Source organism: Thalassophryne amazonica, chromosome 15, assembly GCF_902500255.1.
Source record: "Thalassophryne amazonica chromosome 15, fThaAma1.1, whole genome shotgun sequence".
Classification (NCBI taxonomy): domain Eukaryota; kingdom Metazoa; phylum Chordata; class Actinopteri; order Batrachoidiformes; family Batrachoididae; genus Thalassophryne; species Thalassophryne amazonica.
The window spans coordinates 45,303,089-45,322,217 of record NC_047117.1 but is presented as its reverse complement, the minus strand read 5'-3'; the positions used below and the strand labels follow the sequence as shown (position 1 = coordinate 45,322,217).

Sequence of the window (19,129 nt, the reverse complement as noted above, 5' to 3'; positions counted from 1 at the left end):
TGACAAACTCACTGACTGAATGCCAAACTACTATTATTGTGAACACCCCGTATTCTACTTTTTTTTTTTTTTTTTTACTAATAGCCCAATTTCATAGCCTTAAGAGTGTGCATATCATGAATGCCTGGTCTTGTTGGATTTGTGAGACTCTACCGGATCTACTGCTACCTTGTTTCCCATGTAACACTAACAAATATACTCAAAACCTGGATTAATCTTTTTAAGTCACGCAGCACTACTATTATTCTGAACACTATCGTATGAGCAGATGTTGAAATACCTGGGCATCAACAAAAGAAAGAACTCCATTCACTCCTGTGTTCCAGACTTACTTTTCCTACGTGGCTGAGATGGGGATGAGGAGGTTGTGCTGCTTGTTACACCTTCTTCTTCTTCTTCTTTGGGTTCCAACTTTATTTCAGGCTTTTTCTCCTCCACCACCATTGGTCCCTGTTTTATATCTGGCTCCTCCTTGACCATCACTGAAGCAGAACTATCTTCAGTCTGGAGACAAACAGGCATACAAGTCAACTAACCAACCAACCAACCAACCAACCAATATCATCCTATAATATAAGGGCTGAGTGGATCCTTGTCATTTGACTGGTGCTTTTAGTTTCATGACATGGATTATTTGTCCCATTTGTGGGGCGTTCCATTTACTGTGCAAATTTGGTTCCATACATTTTGTACCATTGCACGCTGTGACCACCGCCCACTAGTGGGGATGCCATTTAACTAAACATGGCAGAGTTTGCTTTGCTGACGGATGACGATTTAAAGGGGCTAACTGACTGGGCTGATTCTTCTAACACAAAAAAACCCCGAAAAACCAAATCCACTATGCTGTAAGCTACCTGGAGGCATGAAGAGCTGTTAGGGTGAAGAGGATGAAGCTAGGATCGAGAGCTAGACTAATTTCTTATGTGATTTTTCGCTGGACTGAAGTCTTTTTCTTTTCTTTTTTTTGGAAGTACACAAAGTCATTGCATGGCATCACGGACTACATCATCATGATTATTTTTTAACTACCCAACTGTTTTTCCAAGTTGACAGGGAACAATTCTGGACTCCTATTTAAAGTTTGTGTTGGACCGTTGACAACAAAGCACCAGCGATGCATACCAGAATGTTTAGAAATTAATAAAACATCAAATGACAAAGATCTATTTTAGCCGTGATATAAAACAAATATTTAATTCATTGAAAGCTGGAATGTACCATTCAACTCAGCTTCACCTCATTGAATGGAACATTCCAGGTTTCACCTCATGAAATATTCATACCATTGAACTCATAAACATTCATTATTTGTATATTGTTAACTCCTGGTGTTGGTATGTCATTCATTACTTCAATCTTCTAACAAGAAAGACGCTGAGGTTAAGCAATTCTTCCAGTCTGGTTGCTTATTTATGCACATAATATCTCAATAAAATAGTGGATAGATTTGGATAACATTTTGTCATGGCACAGCACTTAGGTCAGAGAAGGGTTTGTTAAATTGTAGTGCTGCATTAAACCTTTCATTTTATGGTTCATTCGCTACTTTAACATTACAAGATAACATGTTCTTTAATTCCTTTACTACTCTCATCTTATGTTTTATCTGATTAGCATTTAGAAAGAAAAATAATTGAAAAATAAATCTGAAAATAGACACATTGCATAAAAACAATTATAAACATTATTTTTGGATTTGTTCATTTATTTCTGCACACGTTATTTATTGTGTGCTGTTCCGTGTGCAGCTGAAACTTTCAATGAGCTCTGAGGGAAGAAGACAATTGGGGGTGGTGGGAGGGGACATTTGCAGAGTGTTGATTCTGAAAGTGTTATGGAAATAAAATTATTATCCTCTCGCCAGAAAATGTAGACATCCTCAGTCTTTTTGAAAAAGAATTTGATGTTATAAATATACAAAGTGCTATACATAATGAAACAAAGACTGCAAAAAAAAAATCCCAACAATGTATGCATATAAATAACTCCTGCAAAAAAACAAAGCAAAAAAGAAAAAATTAGAGCACAGCGGTGGTGGAGCACAAACGTCCACCAACACTTGTTTCCAATTCCACAAAATTTTACTTTGGAAAAAATTTTCAAGGTCAAAGTCCTGTTAGCTCTAACTTTTCATAAGCTACAGAGCAAAAACAAAGAGTTCACCGCTCTTCTGTATAGCACAAACAAATCTGGTGCAACCAGATAGGACTAATTTGTAAAAGAGAAAAATAACTGGTGCAACACAGAAATAAGTGCCAGACAATTTAATAAGGTGCTGAAAGTAAAAATGTACACGGGACTAACGTTTCGATGTGAGAGTCACATCTTCCTCAGAGTCCTGCAAAGACAGAGATGGTACAGCTTAAATACTAATAAGAAGCAGGTGTCCTGATGCTTCCAAAGGGGCATGACCATCCGTCAGACACAACACTCACTCAATTAGTAATCAATTCATGCTTAGAAACACACTGTCCCAAAACACACAAAACTAAAACCAGACTAAAAAACAATTATTAAAGAAAAGTAAATTTTAGATCTTCATTCAGACCAAAAGGTTCCAAAGTGCCTAAAGTGTAAATCCAAAATGCTTCTCTACATAAGAGTTTTTAATAATATCACCACCTCTGGGTGGAGCTATGATTCTCTCAATGCCCCCAAATTTTTAAAGATGCTGGAGAGCCATGACCAGCCTGTTTATAGTGCCTTGCCATGGCATAGGTTAAATTCTGAGTACGGATTGCTGTTTTATGTTCAGCTATCCGTAATTTGAGTTGACGTTTTGTTTGGCCAATATATGCCAATCCACAAGGGCATTTTAAAATATATACTACATGAGTAGTATTACAATTGATAAATGAAGAAATAGGATATTGCTTACCAGTGCGAGGATGAGAGAAACATGAAGCATTAGTGGAATATGAACAGTCTGCACAATTACCACATCTGAAGAAACCTTTTGGTGGGCTGGAGGGCCAGGCAGTTGAGACGGGAATGATCATAGCTGAATGAACAAGTCTATCACAAATATTTCGGGCACGCCTAAATATAAATTTAGGCAGTTCAGCACAGATGTCTTTAAGTGTGGGATCACTCTTCAAAATGTGCCAATATTTATAAATTATGTTTTTTATTCTTCCCGCAAATGGAGTATAGCAGGTAGAAAAAAACAATTTAGATGTTGAAAAAGACTTAGATTTTTTCTTAAGTAAAGAGGCACGATCAGTATTTAGCATAAGCTATATAGCTATGACACTCATAAGCTATATTAGATGTGATCAAATGTCAGGAGTATGTATTTAGTTAATGAACTTGAATCAAAGTTTTTTTTGTGTGTGTGGTGTTGTCAGGGTTTTTTTCCCAACTCTTTTGGTTTCTGATTTTTTTTTTTTTTTTTTTGATAATTTTCACAGAACTTTGGTTATCTCTGCAGTGCACAATTTGTCACTGCTTCTTGGCACTTGGTTTCTGACTGATAACTTGGAAGATAGACAAGATGGCATAAAATTGGAACCTCCATTCAGGTTTGGTGGTGTAGGTAAATTCATAACAGAAAAATGAGAGTGACTGAGGCACTTTGACAGATTTAATGCAAAATGTACACCAAATGAGTTTTCCAATATTAAATTGGAATGTCCACAAAATCCATCCGAATCAGATCCAGATCAAACTTTGCCAAGTGATAGTGAGTGCCAGTGTGCACCTCACTTTCAAATATGAAAGTGACCGGGGAATGTTTGATTAAGATATAATGTAAAATATACATTAAATGGGGTTTTCAATGTTAAATTTAAATGGCCACAAAATCTGTAATCTGGATCAGATTCTGATCAAACTTTGTCAGTCGATAAAGGATACCATCCCACACAAGGCTCTCAAATATGAAATAAATTTTATTTTCTTTTGACTGAATTATGAATTTTTGAAAATTTCTTCAATGTTAAAGATAAGGAATTTTTCCTGACTTTGACCTTGGACCTTGAAAACTGAATCACTTCTTGCCTATCAGGATATGAATCTTCAGTAAAAATGTCACAATGATATGAAAAATTGTGGACTCCAGGCTGTTCACAAACAAACAAACGCGCAAAAACATCACCTCCTCCAGCTTCATTGAAAGAGGTAAAAAATAAAAAAAAACTAATGAAAAATACTAGAGCACAAGTACATTTGAGAACAAAATTATTAGCCCCCTATGAAATTTAATGTTTTCTTCAAAATTTTCCCAAGTGCTGTTTTAACAGAGCACAGAATTTTAAACACAGCATTTCTAAGCATCCTAGTTTTATTTTGGACGATACAGTGCATCCTTTTTTTGAAAATTGTGCATTTTGGTGCATTCTGGTAGATTCTTGACACACAATTCTTACTTTAAACAAATCTGTGTTCTCAGTTATATCTGAACAAGATATAACCCTCGAAAGTGATTTTTTCTAAGTAAAATGTGTATTTGAACAGCAAGAAAAGTTGTATACAGTGTCACTTGCCAATTTTTTTTTATGGTACCAGCATAACTCAATATATCGTACTATATAATAAGACATCTAAATAATCTGCTTCATTTTATATGAAATAATAAAAGCTTCAGATCAATGATCATTCACTACATCAAAATATGAGATCAAATAAAAGTTAACTATGATTTGTGCATATTTTCCTTTTTCTGTCAATGGTGCACACTTTCTCTGACTGAATAGCACCCAACTTCAGTTAGCATTATTGCAGATGATTCAGTTTATTTATGAATTTAAATAAAAAACAATTTTGCAAAATGGATACTACATGAAACTTATGAGATTATCTGACTTCAGTTTGCTCTGACTGATATATTCAATATCTACTATTTTAATCAATAATAGTAAACTGAATTAAATATGAATGCAAATTTTTCAGATTTTTATTATAACTTATTTTAGCTTATAACATCACCTTGTGCAGTGACTGGAAGGATTTTAATGCGCCACTGCATAAAAAGTCACATGATCTAATTAAGCGGACGTAACACACAATACACTCCACTCTGAGTGTCTATCTGAATACATGTTGAACATGTGGTATTCAACCTCCATACTACTTTTTAAATTTTGTTAATAGGCCATGTATAACTTGAATTTTGATTAATAATTTACTCAAGTTTTTTTGCCTAGATAATATTCTCATATTTGCTGCGCATTATGCAGACACCTGCAGCTAAAACAACTAATTTCTTCATTTACGGCAGTAGCGAGAGGGCTGGAATGAAATACGACTCCCTCATCTTCAGCAGGAGAAAGGGGTGTTTATCACTGGTGGAAAACTCAGGAACCCAGTGTGTGTGTGTGTGTGTGTGCGCGCACGCATTTTGCAAATAGGACTTTTCTTCTGTCTCTCTCTGTCCACAACAGCAAACAAGTATTTTTCTTTATCACTGGTGTAAAATATATTACGTAATAAACAATGATCCCCAATCCACGTAATTTGGTTGTTGAGCAAAAGGAAATTGTGGTTTCATGCTGAGTGAAAAGCAGAAAGCGATCAGTTTTGAAAGTTGTGTGATATTTGCCATGCTTAGAGTGTGTTTTTAGTGTGTGTGGCGGAGTGTTTTAGTGTGTGTGGTTACTGCGTGGTGTAGTTATGCCAAAATAATCAGGTGTCTTGGAACAGCGCCTCAAGTCTCTCACTTTTTTTTGAACTGCAGCAGCAGTTGAGAGGTTTCACAGTGGCTCCTCTTCGGTATCGGAAAATGTCGCAGGCTGTATCTGTATTTTCCGAATTACACAATCCCAATACTGGATACTGGTTCCATCCTTAGTATATGTTAACTAAGAATTCAGATGTACCCATATAATGGCCACATTGCAGTCATTGTATTTAGTTTCACTGAAAACCAGAAAGCACTTTAGGAGAAGCTCCACGAAGAATTCAATATACCGTATGACGCATCAATGTAACAAGGTCCAATTACCTCCCCTTGATGATATGATGTGCAAGGAATGTGTGAAGACATATTGAAACACACCATTTTAGAGGCATCTACTTACAAGAAGTATCGACAGACAGTGATTCCTATACATTCTATAGTAGAGAAGCTTGAATCTTCGACTGGACTGAGTTGCTTGATGTGAGGACGTTTCGCTTCAAATCACAGAAGCTTCCTCAGCTAAAATTCTTGCTCTGGTAGTCTGACTTCTGTCTTGACTCTTGTAGAGAAGAATAAACCAGAAGCCAAGTTTTTTAACCTAACCAGACTCCACCTACCGAGAGGCTGACTGCTATAGGCTAGTGACTAAACAATAGCTCTAATTAGCACCTATTGTGCTCTAGTTAGCACTCTCCTAATGACAGGACTGAAGGCTCCCCTGATGGCTCCCTTGATGACTCTCTCCTGATGACGTGAATGACTCATTACCACGAACAAAAGACAAACTGCTTTGACCTGGGTACCACATTGTAAACAGGGGACAAAGCATGTCTGAGACCCGCTCCGCGGTTAAGGCTGGGTTTCAACTGTTTTACAAAGAATGCTTCCTTGACACCTATCTCAAACCATTTCTTCTCTCTGGCTAAGATTTTAACTTCCTTGTCCTCAAACGTGTGGTTAGTGTCTTTCAGGTGGAGATGAACTGCTTGAAGAGTCCTGATCACCCCGAGCTTGTGTTCAAGGGGGTGGTTTGAGCCAAAGAGCAGATACTGGTCAGTGTGAGTGGGTTTTCTGTAAACCTCTGTCTGGAGCTGCCTGTTCTCTCTAATCGTAACATCACAGTCCAAGAAGGCTAAATGGTTGTTTCTGGCATCCTCATGTGTGAACTTGATATTGGAGTCCAATATCTGCTCTTTGGCTCAAACCACCCCATTGAACACAAGCTCGGTGTGATCAGAACTCTTCAACACAGAGCCCTACAGGTGCCCACAACTGCAGAGGGAAGGGCTAAAGAGCAACAACTTGTACGGAAAGCCCTCACAGTATGTGGGCACCCACGTTGGTCCCTGGACAAAGTGCAGAAGTCCCAGAAAACAAAGAGACCAGATAGACAGGAGACGGAGACAAGAAGAAGAGGAGTGTCTCTCCCTTATTTAGCAGGACTAGGAGAAAAACTACAGAGGATCTTCAGACAGCACAAAATCCCAGTTTACTTTAAACCAGTCAACACCTTGAGACAGAAATTAGTTCACCCTAAGGACAGGATCCCTAGTTACAAACACAGCAATGTAGTATATCATATCAGATGTCAGGAAAACTGTAATGAACACTACATAGGTGAGACGAAGCAACTTTTACATAAGAGGCTATACCAGCACCGCAGAGAGGTTGCCAGTGGACCTCAGTCTGCAGTTCATCTCCACCTGAAATACACTAACCACACGTTTGAGCACAAGGAAGTTAAAATCTTAACCAGAGAGAAGAAATGGTTTGAGAGAGGTGTCAAGGAAGCATTCTTTGTAAAACAGTTGAAACCCAGCCTTAACCGCGGAGCGGGTCTCAGACACGCTTTGTCCCCTGTTTACAATGTGGTACTCAGGTCAAAGCAGTTTCAGTCTTTTGTTCGTGGTAATGAGTCATTCACGTCATCAGGAGAGAGTCATCAAGGGAGCCATCAGGGGAGGCTTCCGTCCTGTCATTAGGAGAGTGCTAACTAGAGCACAATAGGTGCTAATTAGAGCTATTGTTTAGTCACTAGCCTATAGCAGTCAGCCTCTCGGTAGGTGGAGTCTGGTTAGGTTAAAAAACTCCAGCTTTTGTTGGCTTCTGGTTTATTCTTCTCTACAAGAGTCAAGACAGAAGTCAGACTACCAGAGCAAGAATTTTAGCTGAGGAAGCTTCTGTGATTTGAAGCGAAACGTCCTCACGTCAAGCAACCCAGTCCAGTCGAAGATTCAAGCTTCTCTACTATGGAAACCACCTGGACAACTGAGAGCCTACACAGAAACATATACATTCTATATAATATTTGTTTGTGGGGATATAATGAGAAAAACAATTACTCGAGAGTGAAAGCATTAAATGCAGTATTAATCACAAAATGTGTACCTAAAGAGGTGTCCTAACCTACCTCCATCTTGGTTTCAGTTTTACCACCGGCAGCCTCAAACTCCTGCTGATCATGGTGGGCTTCAGCTTTGATCTCCTGGACAGGCAGATCTGCACTAACATGCTGCGAGTGCAAGTCAGCACTGGTGGCTGAGGCTGGTGTAGGTGCACAACTGTCTAAACTGGGTCCTGGTTGAGACAACTGGGAGGGGGCAAAATAAATAAATAAAATAACAACAGGGAGGGAGGAAAACCACAATCAATCATGTAAGGTCTTTGTAAGAGCTCATTTCCTTGTTTACATGCATGGCTGAAGCTACACAATTGAACACCTCCTACGTCTATTGAACTGTTCTTGAAGTTGAAAGATGCAACATTCCTATGTGATTGAGGCAACAGGGTAGTGCAGAAAAAGTTATAAAACAAACAGGAATATGGATGGAATGGGTTGGTACATGACAGTAAAAGGGATGGGAGTTTGGAGGAAGGGCATGCGGAAGGTCTCAGTCTCACCGGTGTTGTTGGAGGCTGGGTCTGTGGTGCTGCAGGGAGCTCTGCCTGGGTTTGAAGCTGAGTGGGGCATGGTGGTGTGCCACCTTGGACTGGGGCAGGGAGGGTGGGGGTGGGGCAGCGGCTGGAGGGCTGGGGATGCGGCAAGTTAGTAGCCCCCCCAGCCACAGAGGCAGAGGAGGAAGCAGGTGGAGGTGTGGAGTGCAATGGGGTTTGTGAGGAGGCTAGCTGTAGGCCCAGCGAGGGGCCAATGGCATTCACAGGGAGGTTTGCACTCTGCTGCTGCTGGAGAGGGCAAACAACAACAAAAAAGGCAAGCAGACATACGCACACAACAAAAGCAGACAAAACAAAGCAAACAGACAAACACCACAAATATTAGGTTCAGAGAGCATCTTGTGATTAAGATAAGAATAATTTAAGTGCAGCATGATATATTTAATTAGTTGTAGCTTAGTTCAACAACTATATCAAATTAACAGAAACCTGTGCTATGTTTCAGAAAGGGACAGCATTACATAAAGAAGCCCATTGCTATAATTATCACTAGCAATCCACAAATGTCATTGTCTCACCTGGGTGACAGCAGCCTGTGCTGGTGGCTGTCCCATGGCAGAACCAACAGTGACATTCATTGCATTTGGTGCAGCAACAGCAGTAGAACCGGGTGGAAACTGGGGCTGAGCTAGAAACTGTCCTTGGATTGGGGTCTGGCCTACCATGTTGGCACCACCATGAGTGGCCATCATACCCTGGGCCTGAGGCATCCTGGAAGGAGACATTCCCATCTACAAGCGACAAAAATGAAAAGACAGCAATGAGCAGGCTCCAACTTCTATAACCAGCTGTTTTACTAAAACAAATTCCCATTTTAACACATCAGAAGAAAACACTCTTAACACTACAAATCTTTACAAACCCATCCAACCAACCACATCATAAAAGATGCAGAAGATACCACAGTGGTTGGAGTCCACTGTGATGGGACGAGACACCGTATAGGGCCGACTGTCACCACCTTGAGGTCTCTAGGCACACACATCTCCGCAGACCACTCCTGAACCCCCAATACCAGGGCTCTGGTTAAGAAGCCTCAGCCGTGGCTACACTTCCTGCGTGTCCTCAGGTAGAACAATCTGGACATAAACCTGCTGTAGGCCTTTTATCACTCCCCGGGAAAAGCATACTGGCATACTGTCTGAGTGTGTGGTACGCAGGCTCCACAGCCGAGGACAGAAAGGCGGTGCAGAGGGTCATGGACACTGCCCAAAAGATCATCGGCTACCCTCTGCCCAGCGTGGAAACCATCACCACATCCTGCTGCCTGAGGAGAACCAAGGCCATCACAGGAGACCCCACACATCCTGCCCACCCCGTTTGACCTGTTCCCCTCCAGAAGATGATACAGGTCAACAAAGTCCTTCACCAGCAAGCTGACAAACAGCTTCATCCCCGGGTTCACATGTATTGCGCACGAAACCCCCCACCCAGACAACAACCAACCAAACATGCCTCCTCCTACATTTAGCACCTTAACAGCATTGGCTTCTGTGCCTCAGTTTCACAATCACTGCCCTAAATGTTTACAACCACTTTTTAAATGGTACTTTGTTTACATTCATATATACAGTACGGAAAATAACTATTTAATCCACTGTCGATTTTGCAGGTTTTTCCACCTACAAAGAATGTACAGGTCTGTAATTTTTATTGTAGGTACACTTCAACTGTGAGAATCTAAAAAACAAAATCCAGAAAATCACATTGTTTGATTTTTAATTAATTTGCATTTTATTGCATGAAATAAGTATTTGATCCCCTACCAATCAGCAAGAATTCTGGCTCTCACAGACCTGTTAGTATTTCTTTAAGAAGCCATCCTATTCTGCACTCTTTACCTGTATTAATGGCACCTATTTGAACTTGTTACCTGTATAAAAGACACCTGTCCATGCAATCAATCACACTCCAACCTATCCACCATGGCCAAGACCAAAGAGCTGTCTAAGGACACCAGGGACAAAACTGCAGACCTGCACAAGGCTGGGATGGGCTACAGGACAATAGGCAAGCAGCTTGGTGAGAAGGCAACAACTGCTGGTGTAATTATTACAAGATGGAAGAAACATAAGATGACTGTCAATCTTCCTCGGTCTGGGGCTCCATGAAAGCTCTCGCCTAGTGGGGTAAGGATGATTCTGAGAAAGCTCAGAACTATCTGGGAGGACCTGTTCAATGACCTGAAGAGAGCTGGGACCACAGTCACAAAGTTTACATTAGTAACACATGATGCTGTCATGGTCTCAAATCCTGCAGGGCAGCAAGGTCCCTCTGCTCAAGCCAGCACATGTCCAGGACTGTTTGAAGTTCACCAGTGACCATCTGGATGATCCAGAGGAGGCATGGGAGAAGGTCATGTGGTCAGCTGAGACCAAAATAGAGCTTTTTGGAATCAACTCCAGTCGGCGTGTTTGGAGGATGAGAACAACCCCAAGAAAACCGTCTCAACCGTGAAGCATGGGGGGTGGAAACATCATACTTCTGCAAAGGGGACAGGACAACTGCACCGTATTTGAAAGGAGGATGGATGGGGTCATGTATTGCGAGACTTTGGCAAACAACCTCCTTCCCTCAGTAAGAGCATTGTAGATGGGTCATGGATGGGTCTTCCAGCATGACAATGACCCGAAACACACACCGAGGGCAACTAAGGAGGGGTTTCCGTAAAAAGCATTTCAAGGTCCTGGAGTGGCCAAGTCAGTCTCCAGACCTGAACTCAATAGAAAATCTTTGGAGGGAGCTGAAACTCTAAACCTGAAAGATCTAGAGAAGATCTGTATGGAGGAGTGGGCCTCAAATTTGTGTCAAATTTGAATGGGAAATTTTAATTTCAAAATATCAATTTGGCTGGCATTCCATGTTGTTCCAATTAACATAAAACTGACTTTTGCAAAGTTTGGAGGAATTCCATTGGGGATTTGGGGGGGGGGGCCACCTAACACAAACTTTTGTGAAATTTAGAAATTGTGCAATTTTTAGTCTAATTGTCAAAAGGTTGACCTGAAAATGTTTAGTACAGTGAACTTTTATACAGTAACATGTTCTATAGGGTTATCAAAGAAAAAGTTGTTTGTTTGTCCTTTAGGCAACTTGGACATTTCTCAGAATTCAACTTTCAAGATTCTCCATTCATTTGTCCTATAGACAAAATGAATGGAGGTCAATGGGACATGTTCATGTGGCCTTACCCTGAGTTTTGTGCAGCAATGATGGATGTCGGACACATCAATCAATCAATCAATCGATTTTTTTATATAGCGCCAAATCACAACAAACAGTTGCCCCAAGGCGCTTTATATTGTAAGGCAAGGCCATACAATAATTATGTAAAACCCCAACGGTCAAAACGACCCCCTGTGAGCAAGCACTTGGCTACAGTGGGAAGGAAAAACTCCCTTTTAACAGGAAGAAACCTCCAGCAGAACCAGGCTCAGGGAGGGGCAGTCTTCTGTTGGGACTGGTTGGGGCTGAGGGAGAGAACCAGGAAAAAGACATGCTGTGGAGGGGAGCAGAGATCGATCACTAATGATTAAATGCAGAGTGGTGCATACAGAGCAAAAAGAGAAAGAAACAGTGCATCATGGGAACCCCCCAGCAGTCTACGTCTATAGCAGCATAACTAAGGGATGGTTCAGGGTCACCTGATCCAGCCCTGTCTCCCTGATCTGAATCGGGAGCTGGTTCCACAGGAGAGGAGCCTGAAAGCTGAAGGCTCTGCCTCCCATTCTACTCTGACAAACCCTAGGAACTACAAGTAAGCCTGCAGTCAGAGCGAAGCGCTCTATTGGGGTGATATGGTACTATGAGGTCCCTAAGATAAGATGGGACCTGATTATTCAAAACCTTATAAGTAAGAAGAAGAATTTTAAATTCTATTCTAGAATTAACAGGAAGCCAATGAAGAGAGGCCAATATGGGTGAGATATGCTCTCTCCTTCTAGTCCCTGTCAGTACTCTAGCTGCAGCATTTTGAATTAACTGAAGGGTTTTTAGGGAACTTTTAGGACAACCTGATAATAATGAATTACAATAGTCCAGCCTAGAGGAAATAAATGCATGAATTAGTTTTTCAGCATCACTCTGAGACAAGACCTTTCTGATTTTAGAGATATTGCGTAAATGCAGAAAAGCAGTCTTACATATTTGTTTAATATGCGCTTTGAATGACATATCCTGATCAAAAATGACTCCAAGATTTCTCACAGTATTACTAGAGGTCAGGGTAATGCCATCCAGAGTAAGGATCTGGTTAGACACCATGTTTCTAAGATTTGTGGGGCCAAGTATAATAACTTCAGTTTTATCTGAGTTTAAAAGCAGGAAATTAAGAGGTCATCCATGTCTTTATGTCTGTAAGACAATCCTGCAGTTTAGCTAATTGGTGTGTGTCCTCTGGCTTCATGGATAGATAAAGCTGGGTATCATCTGCGTAACAATGAAAATTTAAGCAATACCGTCTAATAATACTGCCTAAGGGACGCATGTATAAAGTGAATAAAATTGGTCCTAGCACAGAACCTTGTGGAACTCCATAATTAACTTTAGTCTGTGAAGAAGATTCCCCATTTACATGAACAAATTGTAATCTATTAGACAAATATGATTCAAACCACCGCAGCGCAGTGCCTTTAATACCTATGGCATGCTCTAATCTCTGTAATAAAATTTTATGGTCAACAGTATCAAAAGCAGCACTGAGGTCTAACAGAACAAGCACAGAGATGAGTCCACTGTCCGAGGCCATAAGAAGATCATTTGTAACCTTCACTAATGCTGTTTCTGTACTATGATGAATTCTAAAACCTGACTGAAACTCTTCAAATAGACCATTCCTCTGCAGATGATCAGTTAGCTGTTTTACAACTACCCTTTCAAGAATTTTTGAGAGAAAAGGAAGGTTGGAGATTGGCCTATAATTAGCTAAGATAGCTGGGTCAAGTGATGGCTTTTTAAGTAATGGTTTAATTACTGCCACCTTAAAAGCCTGTGGTACATAGCCAACTAACAAAGATAGATTGATCATATTTAAGATCGAAGCATTAAATAATGGTAGGGCTTCCTTCAGCAGCCTGGTAGGAATGGGGTCTAATAAACATGTTGATGGTTTGGATGAAGTAACTAATGAAAATAACTCAGACAGAACAATCGGAGAGAAAGAGTCTAACCAAATACCGGCATCACTGAAAGCAGCCAAAGATAACGATACGTCTTTGGGATGGTTATGAGTCATTTTTTCCTCTAATAGTTAAAATTTTGTTAGCAAAGAAAGTCATGAAGTCATTACTAGTTAAAGTTAATGGAATACTCAGCTCAATAGAGCTCTGACTCTTTGTCAGCCTGGCTACAGTGCTGAAAAGAAACCTGGGGTTGTTCTTATTTTCTTCAATTAGTAATGAGTAGAAAGATGTCCTAGCTTTACGGAGGGCTTTTTTATAGAGCAACAGACTCTTTTTCCAGGCTAAGTGAAGATCTTCTAAATTAGTGAGACGCCATTTCCTCTCCAACTTACGGGTTATCTGCTTTAAGCTACGAGTTTGTGAGTTATACCACGGAGTCAGGCACTTCTGATTTAAAGCTCTCTTTTTTAGAGGAGCTACAGCATCCAAAGTTGTCTTCAATGAGGATGTAAAACTATTGACGAGATACTCTATCTCACTTACAGAGTTTAGGTAGCTACTCTGCACTGTGTTGGTATATGGCATTAGAGAACATAAAGAAGGAATCATATCCTTAAACCTAGTTACAGCGCTTTCTGAAAGACTTCTAGTGTAATGAAACTTATTCCCCACTGCTGGGTAGTCCATCAGAGTAAATGTTATTAAGAAATGATCAGACAGAAGGGAGTTTTCAGGGAATACTGTTAAGTCTTCAATTTCCATACCATAAGTCAGAACAAGATCTAAGATATGATTAAAGTGGTGGGTGGACTCATTTACTTTTTGAGCAAAGCCAATAGAGTCTAATAATAGATTAAATGCAGTGTTGAGGCTGTCATTCTCAGCATCTGTGTGGATGTTAAAATCGCCCACTATAATTATCTTATCTGAGCTAAGCAATAAGTCAGACAAAAGGTCTGAAAATTCACAGAGAAACTCACAGTAACGACCAGGTGGACGATAGATAATAACAAATAAAACTGGTTTTTGGGACTTCCAATTTGGATGGACAAGACTAAGAGTCAAGCTTTCAAATGAATTAAAGCTCTGTCTGGGTTTTTGATTAATTAATAAGCTGGAATGGAAGATTGCTGCTAATCCTCCGCCCCGGCCGTGCTGGGAGCATTCTGACAGTTAGTGTGACTCGGGGGTGTTGACTCATTTAAACTAACATATTCATCCTGCTGTAACCAGGTTTCTGTAAGGCAGAATAAATCAATATGTTGATCAATTATTATATCATTTACCAACAGGGACTTAGACGAGAGAGACCTAATGTTTAATAGACCACATTTAACTGTTTTAGTCTGTGGTGCAGTTGAAGGTGCTATATTATTTTTCTTTTTGAATTTTTATGCTTAAATAGATTTTTGCTGGTTATTGGTAGTCTGGGAGCAGGCACCGTCTCTACGGGGATGGGGTAATGAGGGGATGGCAGGGGGAGAGAAGCTGCAGAGAGGTGTGTAAGACTACAACTCTGCTTCCTGGTCGCAACCCTGTAAACATGTAAAGTTTAATTGACTTTACTGTTAAACACGAGGGGCGATACTGGACACAACCTCCATTGTGCACCCTACACTGGGACAGCAAGTTAACACCGATGCTCAGCAATGTGCGCCAGCTGGAGGAGCATCTTAACAGTAGCTACGTTTACATGGACACTTTATTTCTGATCTGATTGAATTCTATCCGATTGGTGGATCAGACTGTCCTGTTTACATGAACGTGCCCTAAAGTGATCCGCTTCCTGTGCGTGTTTACATGCACCGTGGTTACGATCCGATTCAGTCAGTAGAGCAATCCCATAATGCTTTGCGTTGTGACGTCTGCCGTTTGTGACATACGCAAATGAGTTGTACCCGGAAGCACGCCCGTATAAACAATGGATTTGTTAGCCGGCGTAATCAAGATTACTGTTATTTTTTACACGTTTCTTTTGAAACTGCAGCATCAGAGGAACATGCTTCTTCTTCAGGACTTGTTCAGAAAGAAACGAGCGCGGCGGAATGTGTTTTTACGTGATGTAGCACAGAGGGCCGTAATGAAAACACCGACGGATTAAACAGCTGATTTACGAGCCAAATGAAAAAGAAGCTTTGGAGATCAGACGGAGCTTTGAGGAAACGCATCATATTCCTCAAATAACTGACGGGACTCACAGACACATGCAGGTAGGTTATTTCTGAACATCTGTCGTTTTCACTGACCCACAATCAATAACGTCACAGCTACCACTTTTATGACTTATGCTAACTTTTTTTTCTGTGGCTTTTAGGTAGAGTCCACTATGAAATCTCACAAAACTTATTTTAAACAATGAACTTTTGCAAAATATGACAATAAATCAGTTTCATGAATAAATGAAACAAACCTTGTGTGTGAGGCCTTTTTACATTTCCTACCTACTTTACTCAACTAAAACAAGTTGTTTGCTTTGAGATTTTGCAGTTGCAAAATGCCTGGAAAAGCCCAAGATTCCAATGTTTTGTGCCATTCAGACCTTTGAGAGCTCAACAACTGCCAAATACCTTTCAAACTTAAGAGGAAAAAAGTCATATCCACTACACCCTGTGCTTTGTTCGCCTGATTTATTCTTAATATAATGACTCATTAAGCATCAGAATTTTAAAATACATAACCATTTTCTGTTTTAGGCTGTGAAAAACACTAAGGGCGAAGACGTACGGCTACAAATCATTGGTGACCCTGCAGATCCACTCCTCGACTGGTTGCTGAAAGGCTGCATAAATTCTACACATCTGAACCCAGAGGAGAAATTTGTTAATGTGAACCTCAGCTCACTCTGTCTAACAGTAGAAAACACTTTAGGGATTTTGAAGTCGAGGTGGAGGGTGCTACTGAAGACAAGAGATTTTCACTTCACCTTTACACCCGCTGTGATAGCAACCTGCTGTGCACTTCCTAATTTCTGTCAAAATGAGAGGAACAACGCAAGCAACAACTGGTTGGAGAACGCTGGTCACTTTAATGGCATCTTTCCTCAGCCTGGACAACGATAGCATTGAAGGAGTACATGTTCAATCACTTCCCTCTCCGAAATGGTCATCTCCATTAACAAAATAATAACAAAAAAAAAAAAAATCTGACAAACACACTTTCTCTTTTTTTATTAAAGTGAATACAACTTTCTTCCATACACATATATAAAATAAAAACCTGGCAGCACCACAACAATTTGGTTAAAAATATAGTGCTAAAAACTTTTAATCACTTACATCAGAGCTAGGCATTACTTCTTAAACTGGCATTACTGTGATGTCAGATCATAAAACCAAACCCTAAAGGTGGCACTTTGTCAGCAAAATAACATACTATCAGGAAAACTTTGAAGAAACTAAACATCAGGGCCAGTTTCTTATATTCAATTTCTACATGTTGTGTAGGCTGTAGTCAATGTTTCCACTGTTATTTTGATTATTCTGCGTGTGCCGAAGTGACAGGTGGTAACTTGGGTTGGGTGGTCAGGTGGCTTGCTGTGATTGGTGATGAAACAGTGGACTTAGTAGAGGACCAAGGTGAGATGCTTGCACATCATTTAGGAGAGATTAACTCACCTGTTCCAGACTAATATGACCCCAATGAACAACTTGGGATATGTGCCAAAATCTCTATCCAGGACAAACAGCCCAAAATGCCCAAACCCTTTTTAATCACAAGTGTTACTTCAAATACAGATGTATTTTCTAAACAGCAGCAGCTAGAGATTTTCCAAGGTGTTGAACATGTTGAAAATGACCAGTACATCTTTGGGAGGGCCAAAGAAAACTGTAAAATTTCTATTTTGATATTTTAAGAGAAAATGGCTAAAATAAGTGGGTCAACATATTACCATACATCCAAAGAAAATTAACATTTTCCAAATATGAAATTTTTATTTTCAGTCCTGTTATCAGTGGAATATGCATTTAAAGTGGAAAATACAAAACAAACCTTGTCTTTGGCAAACAGCAGTATCTAGAGGTCTTAAATGTTTTAAAGATTATCAGGGAACATCCACAACAGAAAGTTTAAGATACTAAATATGTGGCGATTCCAGACTGTATGTAGGTCGTTTGACCTAATGTTTTTTTCTTAAAATATAAAAATGAGAAATTTTACACTCTTCTATGACCCTTCTAAACATGTACTGGTCATTCTGAGCATACCGAGTACCTTGGAAAACCTACAGCTGCTGCAGTTTAGAAAATCCAGCTGTATTTTAAGTAACACTTGGGACGAGTGGTCATTTTCAGGCTGTTACATGCTTGTCTCAGCGAGGTCCCAGACTAACTTTGTTCATGTAAATGTGGAGCTGATGGGTAGGATTGAGAAAGGAGAGCCTGAAGACCATCAAACCGTTGCCCTATAATGCTTTCAGTTGAGAGGGTACTTTCTTCCATAAACCTGGAAAGAAGCCTCTCTTCTCTTTCCAGATTCCTCTCATGCTGCTGTTGCATGTTGTCCAGGAAAGATCTCTGCTGGGCTGATCGATCACCCAGGAGCTTGGCATCACCAGATGATGGTTTTCGATCTAGAAAGAATGTATAATTTCAGTTAGCAAAGAAAAAGAGGGTTTATGTTTTTCTCTTTGTGGATCTCTCAGTCGTGTATTATACCAAAGAATCATCCTGCTTCTATACTCAAATATGTTGTACTCATCCACACGGCTTTTTTTTTTTACTTCACAAAGCTCAAAACAGGAAAACAAAATTGAAATGAAACAATCTCAACTGTCTAAAGGATATTATCATATTCTGCTGGAAGTTTGTAATATTACCATTTCTAAAAAATAAAGCACTCCAAATAAATAAATAAATATGCAATAACTTGAACATTATTTTTTTCAACAAGCTCTACAGGAAATTTCAATAACTCACTGCGGTCTTATTTTGCAGCATATTACTCTTTAAAAAAAACTCACTTTTTTGTCTGGAGCCTCCTCTGTGTGGTCTTCAGGTTGTGTTAAGCTGCTGTCATCAGTCTCCTCCGACGTGCTCTTTACATCATCATCATCATCATCATCATCATCATCATCTGTATATATGAGAGCAGAAATTAACGCGATGCACTAAAGTGAACGAGGATAAAGAGTGTTGGTTAACTCGATCAGACTGTGTTCATGCACTTTACTCCGCGAATAAACTTATGGGATAACTTAACATGAATCCCCAACATTAACTTGAACTAAAGCCACACATTTGGCTCAAAGTACGTCTTGAGGGAAAAAAAAAAAAAAAAAAGAAGGAATGTTGAGTTAGCGTGATTTTATCAGGACTTACCTCCAGACTTTCCGGTGTCTCGGGTGAACTTTCCTCCGGTGGAAAACCGACTTCTACTCCAGTGTGCTCCTTGGAGAGGGTCGTCCTCTGATTATTACTCCATTAATTCATAATAA

General features: G+C 40.0%; 1 protein-coding gene across 1 annotated transcript in view; it reads right to left on the bottom strand.

Moving 5' to 3' along the window:
• LOC117525998 (histone lysine acetyltransferase CREBBP-like) overlaps positions 1-19,129 on the bottom strand; it is a 228,177-nt gene that overhangs the window by 189,099 nt on the left and 19,949 nt on the right. Inside the window, 4 exon segments of the mRNA XM_034187989.1 lie at positions 333-504; positions 8,031-8,210; positions 8,522-8,803; positions 9,094-9,306. Of these exon segments, the coding sequence (XP_034043880.1) occupies positions 333-504; positions 8,031-8,210; positions 8,522-8,803; positions 9,094-9,306 (847 nt within the window).